The 14,686-nt window shown below is 36.0% G+C and overlaps 1 protein-coding gene across 32 annotated transcripts in view; it reads right to left on the bottom strand.

The window, feature by feature from the left end:
* CREM (cAMP responsive element modulator) overlaps nucleotides 1-14,686 on the bottom strand; it is a 67,633-nt gene that overhangs the window by 9,418 nt on the left and 43,529 nt on the right. For 12 of the 32 annotated variants that reach the window (XM_019652622.1, XM_019652627.1, XM_019652621.1 and 9 more), the window contains 2 exons: nucleotides 11,647-11,835; nucleotides 673-708 (listed from right to left, as the gene is read on the bottom strand). The exons of 6 other annotated variants lie outside the window; for them this stretch is intronic. In XM_019652622.1, coding sequence (XP_019508167.1) covers nucleotides 673-708; nucleotides 11,647-11,835 — 225 coding nt within the window. Of the gene's footprint in view, nucleotides 1-672; nucleotides 709-4,627; nucleotides 4,930-5,377; nucleotides 5,510-11,646; nucleotides 11,836-14,686 lie in introns of those variants that run through there. 14 more of the 32 variants (XM_019652625.1, XM_019652636.1, XM_019652628.1 and 11 more) reach the window with 7 other exon arrangements.

Here is a 14,686-nt window from a genome sequence, read left to right on the forward strand (position 1 = left end):
GTCCTTTTTGTTCTTCAGTCTAGTTGTCAAGGACATTGCTTCATTGGCCCAAGTTGGCACCATCATTACGCTCTTCCCGGGCGAGGCAGATCAGTCACCGGCTTCTGGACAGCCGCTCACAGCGGATGCTGGCTGCTCATGCTGGCTGCTGGCTACACACAGTAGTCCATGGCAACCCAATGCAGCAGAGGCTGCAGCCTACCCCATTGCCGGTGACTCATAGCAGCCCAGCCCAGGAGCAGCCCAGCCCAGGTTGAGCTGTTGTTCAGCATCTTAGCTGTAGAGGGCAGCATCACTGGTCCTCATATGTGGAATCCGAACCGGGGCCCTCTGGTGTCCCAAGCCAGCTCTTAACCAACACACCACTCGGCTGGCCCCAAACTGGTCTTTCTTTATCCAGGGCATCATTTCCTAAATCTTCCCTTAGATACCGGTCATCTAACGTGGCATTTTAGAAGCAGAGGGGTTCTAATGATAGTGTTTCCAACGATCTAACTCTTGATATAAAAAAATGTTTTAGGTTTGGTATCAAGTATTTCATGGGAAAAGAAAATTCCTAGAACTCTTAATTCTGCTAATTAACTTCATACCTCTCTTGCAAGCTTTAAACATGTTACAGCAGAAAAAGCATGGAATTTGGAGTCTGGGTTCTAGTCCAGCTCTGCCACTTACCAGCCATGTGACTTGGGGCAAGTTCAATTTCCTCATCTGTAAAATGGGGATACATTATCTCATTTAATACTCACAACAAACCCTGTAATATATGTCAAAGTGTCTAGCACAGTGCCTGGCATATGGTAGGCATTCAGCAAATGTTAGTTCCCTTCCTCTTCCCTTGCTTAAGTTCTGAAAGACAATGTTCCAAATTATGCTTATACTGTATATTAGTGAAAAGGCATATAACATCCATAAATATATTTTCCCCTGGAGTTTTCCTTCTAACAAAACTGAGTAATAGAATGATTGAAATGTATGGCTCTTATTCCTTATTTTGTTTAAAAATATGCCTATTAAAAAAACTTTTAAAATTTATACTATATTTTATTATACCCCTTTAGAGAATAAATTACTAAAAGATAACATTATAAAACATCCTTTTCAATGTATATAATCATTTAAAATACAACCGGGAAGGAGGAGAATCACAAACCACCAAATGATACAATCTGATCAGACTAGTAATAAGAAAAACGCAAAAACCCCACAACTCAAAAAAGTGTTTGTTTTTTCCTAACAAAGAAAGAAGAAACCCAGACAAATGCCAATGTTGCTAGTATCCAAAGTGAAAGTTTATCAACACTCCCAAATGGTGCTTTTATTTGCTAGTTTGCTTGTTTACTTATTTATTTAGTATTTATTTATTTAGAGTGCTATAGTACTGAATACATTATCTGAACACTTTTATATATGGAGCGCCTATCTTCATGTCATTTCACTTCATGTCATACACCTAAGTAATAAGCGACAGAAATAACTCAGCAGTCATACTTAGAAGCAGGGAGGAGCTCCAGGGAGCTGCTGAGACCTTCACTTTTGTGTTTTGGGTCTCTCCCTCCCTACCGCAGCACCCGTGCTCTTAATGCCCAAATCAGGCTTGTATCTGCCAAAAACTTTCCCTCTTCCATTGCTCCACTTTTCCCAGGAAAATTAAATCCTACATAAATATGACTATTTAAGTACTGAATATTTCAAATTTGTTACAACTACTATAACACACAGAATTAAGTGATCAAATAGTTTTTACTTTAAGTTACTTTTACAAAAGGGACCTTCTGAGCCACTTATTAAGTAGAAATCTTAAGAGTAAAAAGTCTGTAAAAAGAGAAATTATGAATATTGAAATTAAAGTTCTATGTAATACTAAACATAAGTTCTATTGTCCTATGATAGTAATAATACTCTAGAAAAAAATCCATTTTGACTATTTACAATGATGTTAACTTCATTTTGTATGTTTTATAAGCAGTGTGTGTAGTATGTTATTGTAACCCATCAAACATTAGCATTAGCTTCAATGTCAGGTGAATTTTGAGAAGCAATATAATATGGTGTGAACAGAATGAGGTAAGGGTATGAAGAGCCAAAATGGAGCACCTCTCGCTAGCTTTGTAAGCTTGGAAGAGTCATTTACCCACCGTGATCCATATTGTTATATGCAAAATGAATGTAATAATATCTGCCTTGAGTGCATCAGGGAGAATGCGTGGAAAATCCTGTCCTTGTGGGTATTAAAATGTAGTTTCCTCAGCAAAGCCTACCCTGATCCTTTAACCTGTATTACCTGCATCCTGTGAGGCTCTCATGATCTGATAGTTTCTTTGATGGCACTTACCACATTTATATTTATGCTTATTTGTAACATTAAGTAATTTTTTTATTTTAAAGTTTACATAAATGCAAAGTATTTTATTAGGCAATATATTCATATAGGCAAATAAAATTGAGCAAAGTGCAACAATTATCCCAAATTATATTTCATTAAATTTTTTTTAAAAGTAGTGGGAAAATAGCATAATGGCAAGTTCATATAGATTTGGAATTTTATTGAAAAACTTAAGGTGGATAAATGACTCCCATATTTTTACTTCAACATTATAATTTGCTTTGCCACCAACTTCAAAAAGCTATTACACCTGATCCAAACTATTCTTTTATGTGAATATTTCCAACAAAACGCTTTTCCTAGCCTCCTTTCACAAGGGTGAAATGTATCCTTATTCTCACACATCAAATATTAACTAAGGTATTATTTTCCAAATCTGAATAAGTTGGAATATTTGTTTTGAACAATTCAGATACCCAGGCTGAATACAACTTACTAGAGTTTTTTAGACTCAGAGACTAAAAGGTACAGAGTTAGACTCCTAACCATTAACTTATGGATAAAGCCAAAAATTATTTCTAATAAAAATTTAAACTATATCTAACAGAATCAATACTATAATTCTATAAACTATAAATATTCACTTTTTCACATTCAATTCCATGATCCTATAAGTAAATGCTTCTAAAACATTTTCCAGGCCATTCATTATTGTTAGAAGCCTGTTTTGGGTCTAGATCAGTTTTTCAAACTATAAGTTGTGGACCATTGGTGGGTTATAAAATCAATTTCATGGGTCAAGAACAGCATTTTAAAAAAAGAAATAGGAAATATGAGTACATTACATATAGAAAGAATAAGCATTATTTTTGAAACTGGTTTTATATAAATGTAGGGTGCACACACACAGGTCTACTACATCATGAGGTAAAAACATGGGTCATCGTAAAAAAAATATTCAAGTCAATGATCTATATCAACACACCTCAAAAAAAAAAGAAAAGGAAATAAAATATTTTTCATTTTCAAGTAGAATTGATTTTGTGAGAACTGATCAGATTTCCTAAAATAATGATTTCCAAAGGCACAATGAGGTCTTGCAAAAAAGTTTGACATTTTTAAGTTTCAGCATTTAGAAAACTTTTAATCGAAAAGCGTAAATCATGTATAAGTATTATGGGCAAAACTGTGAAAAAAAATCTCTTCAAGGATGGTATTTTCATTCTGTAAACATAAATATATAAAAATATTCATTTACAAGCAATGGTTAAAAAATTTATGCAAAATTTTACCTTAAACATTCACCTTTAAATATATTGAGTATTTTCAAATCAATTTATTTCTTCGTTACAATTCTCTCATGCTTCGACAAGTCAAATGGCAAATTGAAATTAAGGCTTAGTGAAATATAAACCAACTAATATTTTTAGAAAATACAGAGGGGGCCAAAATAATGTATACACATTTTAAGAAAGGAAAAAACTGTATTAAAATTATGCTGATGGTAATCACTTTGAGCATTTCTTGTAATTGCAGAAGTCGACTTGCATTCATCTTTTGTTATTGGTATATACTGAGTATTAAAATTTTAATACAGTTTTTTCCTTTCTTAAAATGTGTGTGCATTTTTTTGGCACCCTCTGTATATGCACAAAAATGCCTTTTGGTTCTAAGAATCATTTGACATGCAGTATTCGAGATTATTTAAGTCCATCTATATCTTATATTAAATTAGTCATTTGAGAGCTTCTACAATCTATATCGCCACTAAACCTTCACAAAAACTTCTTTGAGAAAAACAATAGCTCAAGGCAATTTTAAAAACAATTTAATACAGGTGTTACTTGCTCAAGATAATAAAATGTTCCTATCTAGGAAAAAGGCTGAGACCCACTAACTCTGAAGAGGTAAATTGTGGGCAAGTTGTTTACAATCATCCATTCTTCATGAATTCAACTGCAAATCAGTACTGGGTTAGAAATAAGACACCAACCAATAAACAAAGTTGCAACCACATAAGGGGCATTCGCGACTAAGTTAAAACTATCACCTGTAACTAAGAAAACAAAGAATTACACATTACAGGTTTAAATAATGCGGCTGGGGGTCGATTTTCAGACAAGCGCTTCCCTGACTGCGCACTAGAGGGCGCTGTGAGTAGCAGAACTACCCGGGTGAGGGCGCCGGGACCCCTGAGCCCACCTCTCCCCGCACGTGCGCGCCTCAGATGGGCGCAGCGTACCCACGCGGGCTCTGGGGATCTGCCCACACATGCGGTACCAGCCTCCTAAAGCAGATACTTACCTGCAGAGAAACGTTAAAGTGAGGCTTACAAGTCAAGCTACAACTCAGTCCAAGAGCGATCTTGGCTACAGAGGCAACCCGGGAGCTAGTTATCGAATCTCAAGCTGTCAGCAGCGCTTTGACAAAGCGGAAAGGATCTGACTCAATCATAGACTGACTTGGGGCTGACGTCAATGTGCAGCCCGCTTGGAGTTTAACTTTTCCACTTCCCTGCCGAACCACGATTCCAGGAAATGCAATGACGTCAGCCCTTTGAACTCCATTAGAGAGGAACAGACCATTTTAGACACAAGCGAAGAAACAAAGTGGGCATACAAACGTCCCAACACGCTGGTCTGCTTTGGAGCTACATTTATATACAGCGATAAAATCGGAAGCTTAATTTGTTTTTTACAACTTGAATGGTATGTTTAACTTGTAGCTGCGCTGGATATGCAACAGGTTGCAGATGAAGTAACAGCTAATTTTAGTAGAGCAGGGGAGGGGGGAGAAGAGAGGGAGGAGAGAGGGAGAAGGAGGAAAAGGGAGGGGGAGAGAGAAAATCAATTACTGCTTTGATTCAGTAAGTAATGTAATAGAGCAAGAAGCAATTACACTAAGATGCCTTAACAAAGCGTGCTGAATATGTATATAAAAAAATATTACTCCTCAGTTACTAGAAAATACTTTGTGAAATACTCAGAGGTCCGTAATTTTTCTAAACTTCAAAAATAATTTTGCAGAATTTAAATCCCTCTTTAAAGTTCTTACCTGTTTCATCTCCAGTTACAGCCATGATGGGCTTCTGCATAAAAAACTGCCTTGTTTCCCCTCTCACAGGTCAACATAAAATGTTCCAACCAGCAAGCATGTGCAGTTATGATAAGTGGCAGTACTGACATCACAATGACATCACTAGCCTATCACTGCCATCAATTTGCTTTGTCACAGACCAGCTCACTGAAACCAAAGCCCTATAAAAAAACCCTTCCTGTAATAAACTATCGAATGCTCCTGTTTTTCATTTTTTAATGAAAATCTTTTAAGACAGATGCTGGCAAGAAAAAAAAATCTTATTTGCATTAAAAGTTACCTGCTTGTTTCTTGTGGGGCTAACTTTTACTATTGTTCTGTCCAAGGTTTCTAGGTAACAAAGTGGGTATAAGCCCTACAGATTTTTCATTAGCTCTGGGGAGAAAAAAATACTTGGAGACTTAAAAAATAAAGAACTGATAATCAGCCCAGACAGATGCTATCATAGACACTTCTAAACTCACCAAATAAGAAATACCTGGCCACCTGTGCTCACTTAACACATTTCTATTTGCCATACCATAAAATCCAGCTATTCCTAAGGTGGCAGAATTTGCTAATTTCATTTAAAGGGAGTAAATACTGCAATTTTAAAAATTCACTGTGCCAAATGTAGCATAAAGTTTTATATAGCACTCTTCCATAAATATTAGATTGAACCACATGAACTTGCTGATACTTGACGTTTTTAGCCCACAAAAACAGCAATTTCATGTGGCTCAGCCTAATACATTATTTTTACTAAATTAAAATTCCTTGAAAAGAATTTTGTGATTTTTAAATATTCATAAATAAATCACAATTACTATTTATAAATTTAAAAAAATATGTCCAATTTTATTTGGATCACTTAATGAAGGTCCAGCCATGGAAAGCTAGATCACTGTGAGAAGTTTAACAACTGCAAGGTCAGACAACATAATGGCACATGTTCAGCAGTACAGACTGCATAGCAGACCATAGTCTGGGGGAAAACAATTTGCATTTCTACTGCACAAAAGTAACATGTCACTTAAACCTTTGACCTTTATGAGTGGGTTGTACAAAGCCCAGCCCCATGTATGAGTAGAACTCAAGCCAACCTTAGGTCGATGAAAGGCACCTTCTAGTAAAGGCAGGGATGACTTTACACTCAGATGCTTAGGAAGTGAAACATCAGGGAGTATCTGTTTCTAGAAATTCTCCAGAGCACATGAACTGAAGACATCGTGCTAATGAGTAAGAAAGTCTGGGGATCACCCTAGTCATCGGTCCATCACAGACTACATGAAAGACTCTTTCATCCCAGCCACACCTAAAGGTCTGGATCTAAGAGAACTAGTCAGTTATTTCAAATTTTAGAAAGTTCAAATTGATTTTATTATCAATATTTCTTTAAATTGGCACTCACATGCTCAATACATGTGAGCATTAAAAAAAGGGTAGAGGGGGCCGGCCAAGTGGCTCAGTTGGTTAAGAGCTTGCTCAAGAGTGTGAGCTCTGAGCAACAGGGTAGCCGGTTTGATTCCCGGCCCGAGCTGAGCAGGATGGCTCAGCTAAAAAAAAATAAAAAATAAAAAAAGGGTAGAGGAGGGAAAGGAAAGAAGGAGGTTGGCTGGTTGACTACTGCTATTAGTAAAGTTTTAATAAATTCCCTTTACCAGATAAACTCAGTTAATCAGCCACAGAATAAAATTTTCACAGAGAAAGAGTATTTCACTTTCATTCAGTACATGGTTACTGAACATTTATCATATGCCAGAGACTACACTAGGGACTACGGATCCCGGTCCAAACAAGTTACCATCTAGGCAGGACACCGAGAGTCACAAAACGGTGATACGTACCCTGAGAAGGCACAGTGGGAACTCACAGGAGGTGACCTAGGTCAGATGTGGAGGTCACAGGAGGCTTCCTGGGGCAGTGCTATCCAAGGTGAAACCTGAACAATGCATATGATTGGGGACCGTGTTCCTGTCAGGGCAAATGGCTATGTGGGAAGGCCGGGGAGAGGAGAGAGGGCAGGACAGAGCACAGGAAATGAAAGACACCCAGCAGCAGACAGAAGTTGAGAGGGAGGAGGTTAGTAAAGGAAGCAAGGCCTAGATTAAGCAGAGATTCGGGCCATGTTAAGGATTTTGACGTTAACAAGTAATAGGCATTCTATGAAGGGTTTTGAGCAGGAGGTTGACATGATGAGATGTGAATTTTAGAAATACCGGTTTGAACAGCAGACTCGAGAGTAATAATGGAAAAAGGGAAATGTTAGAGGCAGAGACTTTTGTTTTTCAAAAATGTCAGTTCCCAGAATCATTGGGAGGGATGAAGAAAGAGAGCCTAGCTGAACTTTCAGGAACAATTCCCCAAAAATCCTGGCCAAGAAGGGAGCTGTTGCCTCTGGCAGGATTAGAAGAATCAGGACACTGCTCCACAGCTCCCAGCTTCAGGCCAGGCACCGGCAGACACACAGAGAATCCAGGTCGGAGGGGAGAGCAGCCAGAACTGGGATTATGACAGTGAGGGTGGAGAGGAGTGAAGAGACCTGGGATTTAGGTAGGAGGAAGAATGGATGGAGAAGGGGGCACAGTAAGGCATGACACCCAGGTTTCTGGACTGAAGCAACAGAATGGACAATATCCCTTACTGAAATAGGGTAAACCAAAGGGGAACTGCAGTGGGGAAAATGGACATGGGGTTTTGGATTTAAGGGGTCCAAGATATGTGAGGGATATCTAAGTAGCCAGTTGGAGTCAGGGGCATAGTCACAGTGAACTGAAGTCATGGGCAGGGTGAGGTCATCCAGGGAAAGCACCCAAGTCAGATGGAAGAAGGCCCAGGATGCAATCCTGAGAAACACACTAATACTTAAAGAAATCACTGTGACCTTTCAATGGGATGACAGGGTGGAAGGTGGATAGTAATACAAGAACGCCCACTGGACTGCTATGCTTAACACAGAGCTAGGACTCCAAGCCATCATTATTTTAAAAAGGAGGAAGAAAAGGAAAGAAAAAGAAGAGACAAGGAGAAAAAGAAAATAAGAGGAATAAAGATGGGAAGAACAAAACATCTGATTTGCATTTGATGTTAACATTCACATAGCATTACAGATAGATTCACAGAGAATCAGCATATTATTAGAAGTAAATATATATAGTTTAGCAAGGTTAATAGATAAAAGGTAAACTTTTAAAGAAACCAATTAATATTTCTCTACACAAGCAACAACTAGAAAATGTAATAGAAAGGTATCGAAATAGCAACAAAAACCATGAAGCATTTAGGAAATAACTGAACAAAGGATATGAAAGACCCTATGGAGAAAATCGCAAAATGTTAATAGAAGTTAAAGTAAGTTCTGGATAAATAAGACATTCTATGCTTTGGAATAGGTCAATTTAAAATTAGAAAGATGTCAGTTCTCCCTAATCCTTGTACACTGTTAGTGCAGCCACTATAGAAAACAGTACGGAGGTTCCTCAAAAAATTAAAAATAGAACTACCATATGACCCAGCAATTCCATTTCTGGGTACTGATAAAAACTTAAAAAGATATCTGCGCCTACATGTTCACTGCAGCCATTACTTACAATAGCCAAGATACGGAAACAGCCTAATTGTCCATTGATGGATGAATGGATAAAGAAATTATGGTACATAAATACAATGGAATATTATTCATCTATAAAATAAAAGGATGGCTCAGCTTAAAAAAATAAAAGGAAATCTTACCATTAATGACAACATGGATGGATCTTGAGGCCATTATACTAAGTGAAATAAGTCAGACAGAAAAAGACAAATTCCAAATGATCTCACTTATATGCAGAATCTTAAAAACAAACTCACAGGTACAGAGAACAGATTAGGGTTGGCAGAGATTGGGAGTAGGGGATGGGGGAAATGGGTGAAGATGGTCAAAAGGTACAAACTTACAGTTATAAAATAAGTCCTGGGGATGTAATGTACAGCATGGTGACTATAGTTAATAATACTATGTTGTATATTTCAAAGTTGCTAGGAGAATAGATTTTCAAAGTTCTCATCACAAGACAAATTTATAAGTATGTGTGGGAATGGATGTTAATTGGACCAATTGTGGTGGTCATTTATTGTGACTTAGATAAATGTCAAATTATTATGTTGTACACTTGAAACTAATACAATCTTATATGTCAATTATATCACAATAAAAAAATAAAGACTTCAGTTCTCCCTAAATCTATAAATTAAATGCAATCTCATCATTGGTTTTATATTGTTATTATTACTATTTAGAAACTCAAACTTATTCCAAATGCATATGAAAGAATAATGGTTCACAAAAGCTAAATCAGCATTTAAAAAAAAAAAGAGGAACTTGTTCTGTGAGATCAAACCAGTGTGGTTTGTTATGGAAAAAGAGACCAGCAGTACAGAATAGAGAATTCTGAAACAAATCCAAGTATACATGAGAACCTGCTGTATAATTAAGACTGCCCCAAAAATTATTGGGGAAAGGACAAAAACCATCAGGAAGGGAAAACTGGCTCTATACGTGGAGAAAAAATGAAAACCGATTCCTGCCTAATACTATATACAGAGGTGGACCTCAGGTGAATTAAGGACCTAAATGTGAAATGTAAAACTATGAAACTAATAGAATTTATGTAGAAAACATATTTTTAACATATGGAAGAAAAAGTTTTTAAATTAACCCCAAAAGCACAAAACTTATGTATTATCTATGCAAAACATGAAACAATTAAAAACTCTCATGTGTTGAAAATATCAAGTTTGTGGTGAATTTTTTATATTAAAAAATTAGAAGACATTATTTATGTTATTCATTTAGACATATAGGGTTCCTGAGTATCAGGGAAATATAGACAGCCCCCAATCTGTGATGGTTCAACTTACAATGTTTTGACTTTACAATGTGGGAAAGCTACTTGCATTCAATAGAAACCGTACTTCAAATTGTGATCTTTTCTGGGGCTAGCATTACGAGGCACGATACTCTCTTGTGATGCTGGGCAGTGGCAGCGAGCCCCAGCTCCCCAGTCAAGCACACCATCACGAAGGTAAACAACTGATACTCTACAGTGTATTCATTGTGTGACATGATTTTGCCCAACTGTAGGCTAATGTAAGTGTCCTGTGCACATTTAAGGTAGGCTAGGCTAAGCTATAATATCAGTAGAGTAGGTGTATTAAACGCATTCTTGACTTACTATATTTTCTCCTCATGATGGGTTTATCGGGATGTAATCCCATCGTAAGCAGAGGAGCATCTGTAATGGGTGGCTTTAATATACATTTAAAAGAAAACATTAAAATGCAGGGTAAGTACTATGAATATTTTTTATACTCCATAAATGCCACCTCTTCAGTTCTTCATACACTTCGATTACAGTCCACATTAACCCCCAAAATACCTAGGAGTAAAGCTAATTAACAAGAAACTCATCAATTATAATTTGCTTTTTTCCATACTTGAAAGACTTTCAAACTAAAAGAACTGGTATTACTCCCCTTAAAATCAGTGCTGTATCATAAGTCCTAAGCAAACAGACCAAGAGACATAGAATTAAATTAAAAATGCAGAATTTTGAAAGATGCATTAAACATATTGTAGTTATTATAAGCACAACTGAATGAAATTAAAATAATGTATAACTCAAATTTAGTTGAAATCTTAAAAGCTTAAGGTTCCCCTAAAAGCTTAGGGCTTCATCCCAACTGCTTTATTTCACTATAATCAGCTTCCAGAAGAGGTAGATTGGGGACCTCAGAATTCAAATATACTAAGAACAGTTGAAAGAAAAAGCAAAATCAGCAATTGTTTTGACATGAGATGTCTACAAATTAGACTTGAGTGTCACAGCTGGGGAAAGACCCAACTTCAGTGCATCACAGATTGCATACTTAAATCTTCATAAACTAGGCAAAAATATATTATGTATAACATTTATAACCCTCAAATGTAGGACATTTACTTAAATAAAAAATTCATTCATATTTCCAACTCCCTTTTCCCATCATGCTACTCTGAATTTAACCTTTCTTCAGAGCCAATAAAACCTGCTAAAAAATGATAATCGTATAATTTAACTTGTTTAATAAACTAAGATATGCCTTCTTCAAGCCTTGTTAAGTATTCCCCTCCGCCCCCTATCTACCTCCTGTGTATTTCAGAAAACTATAAAATTACCACTAAATGGTGTGATCCATAGGTATTCTAAATGTAGTAGATTAATAAAATATACCTTGAACAACAACCTGGCTGCCTGGGACAAAGAACTGCTGTGTGCCATCAGCTGACTGTGCTGCATACTGTACAAGTGTAGCACCTGGTGGAGGAGCTCCTGAATTTGTCATTGTTAATGCCTGCAGTCCCTGAACACCATCAGATCCTGGGTTAGAAATCTGGATTGCTCCACCTTGGGCTATAGCAACTTAACAGAAAGAGAAAAGAAATATTAGAGAATTTTAAGGTTCATTTTTAATTTCAAGCCCACATTAGAAGAACATAATCTGGGTCTATTTATTACCAATGCTTCTCATTCCTTCCCCCCGCCCCCTCATTCTTAGGTTATCCTTATTTCTCTATGTTGAATTGATAAGGAGATCCTCCTTCAGTCTGGAAAAACTCATAAACACTTCAAAATATCTTATATTCGGAACTGTTTGAAATATACAGAGCCCATGGAGTTTTCCTTCTCCCTGGCATCCTTCCAACTAAATTATTTAAGAGGAAGATTAAGAGGAAGAGTGCAGACAGGGAGAAAGTCCAGCTTCTTAATTTTCTCCATTCTTTCAGATATTTTTAGATATAAACAGCCATCTTCTAATTTTGAAGAAATGGTCAGTGAAATTCCATTGAGCATCATAATTATAGTAAATTTGTATCTTCACTCAGCTAATTACTTTTCCAATTGATCATGAAAAGAAAGTAGCTTTTAATGGAATATATATTTTATATTTTGGTTTTTAAAGCTCAAGTCTACAAAACTGTAGCCTTTACCATTCATTTTGACAGTGTCAAGAGGATCCTGAAATAAAAAATGTTAATCTGGAAAGGATCTTAAAAGGTAACTGTATGGAAACAATGTGTGCTATAATACTGACCTCTACCAAGTGTCTTAAATAACTCCGCTAATGTCAACAAGTAGGAGGATTTCCTCTAAATACTGAGACTTGCCAGTCAAGTTTAAAAATTAACACATTAACTAAAAGTTTCAAAAGAATAATTGACCAAGTGTTTTGTTTTCAAATTTCAGTGTAATAGACAAATAAGTCTAAATATCTGAGAGTTCTGTATACTTTAACATAAAGGTTATGACCCCATGTTACAGTTTAAACACTAGAGGTTAAGTGGAACCAAGGGCTATCTTTTCTTTAAATCACATATAGAACCAGCTAACTAGATTTTACAACGAAGATAAAAATAACACATCATCAGAATAACACAACAACAGTAAATCAATGTAAATACCTGAAAGGAATGTTTATATTAGTATCTAAAATATACTCTGAACATTTCCAAGGCATTCCCTAACCTTTCAACAGCATCTACACAAAGGACCACTTAGGTGATGACCTCATCCTACAAAACTGTGAGAACTATTGCAAAGAGTAACAACAACAAATCTTCAACTTTTTGACCTAGGTTCTAGGTCCTAACACAGAAAGATGGGTTAACATTTTTTAAAAGAGTTAAACATAGATACATTCTCTGCATTTTAGTTCACTGGTAAGCCAATATTATAGAACAAGATTGACAGAAAAGAATCAGTTACAAAATGTCAATAGTGCTGAAGTTGAGAAACTCTTATGTAATAACACTTTTATCTGGCTCATCTACAGCATTATAGTCTGTACACATTTTAAAAACAAGATTTCACCATGACTCTCCAAAGATTTCAAGGGTCTCAGGACTCACTCCTTATAATAAAAGGGTTTGGGAGAGATCTAACTATAATCTACCTTCTTAAAAGAGAAGTATGAAAAAGAAGATATAATACTTCCTTAAATCTTCATGGCTAGACATGAATAAATTTTAGATGTTTTCATATATTTGAATGTGTATTTTCAGTTGATACTTAGTTTGATGTTATAGAAATAATGCTTTAGAAAGAACAAGTATAGGCAGTGTAACCACAATGTTTAAGAAACACAGTCTCATGTTAATCTAAAGATAAGGTGAAATGAGAGAACAAGTGTTGATTTGGGATCAAAGAACTGTAATTTGGGGAGCACAGATTTAAACAGAAACTCAAACAGTGTCCAGATTACAGGGTGAAAGCAAAGGGTTTTTATGAGAAAAAAGAAAGGAATAATTATATGAAAAGAAAAAATTCCTATTGGAATTAAAACTCAGCTACTACTTGGTTATACATGATTGCTTACTGATTCTGATTCTATCTTTAAATAGAAGGTCCACAATCATGAGTCTGTGTGATCAGAATGTTCACTTTCCTGCTGACTTTGCAAACAATTGTTTGTAAAACAATTGTGGTTTGGCCCAGTTCAAGGAACAGGACTAACAGGGCAGTTCCTCAGAATGGCTCCTTCATGACATTTTTCACACTAGCAGGCACTCAATAAATATGATGAATGAATGGCTATCATTTCCTTAAAACAGATTGTATTATAAACAACTTAAGCCACTTGTGAATCTAGAAGATTTAAATGAAGCATAGTTTCAAGTTCTGGTAACAGAACTTAATTTTCAATGCCAATATAATTATCAAGCTAGTAAAAAAATCTGATGTGAGAGTAGTTGCTTCCAAGGACAAGAACCATGAAACAGATAATAAAGATCCTTGCTTTCTTTTTTCATTTCATACCTTTTTTTTTTCACCAGTCCCCCCTTCAATAGTGTTTCTCCATAGTTGCAACCAAAACTTATTTGCTTTCACACTGAAAAGCTGATATACAGCAAGAATCTGTTCCTCTCATCATTTTATTTTTCTGGTTAAGTCATTATATAATTAGATGTGAAAAACAAAAGCTAAATACATACACAAGCTGGCTCTAGGGGGAAAATGTTTCTACTGATAAGTCTCGTACTTTAGCTTAGCTTTTATTTTTTATAACAAAGGTGATCTTGATTTTGGCATTATCAAATGACAGAGGACCTTCCCATTCCAAATGTTACCTCTCATTTGACAATAAAGGAGATTTCCCAATGCTTAAAGATACTGGAACTAGGCTTTGTTTGTGCATATGTGCATTCAAGAGATTTAAGAAAACCTTTCAGGTTACAAAATATTCAAGGATGGTAATAATATGCGTTTTCAGTAA

This window comes from Hipposideros armiger, unplaced genomic scaffold, assembly GCF_001890085.2.
Source record: "Hipposideros armiger isolate ML-2016 unplaced genomic scaffold, ASM189008v1 scaffold_183, whole genome shotgun sequence".
NCBI lineage: Eukaryota > Metazoa > Chordata > Mammalia > Chiroptera > Hipposideridae > Hipposideros > Hipposideros armiger.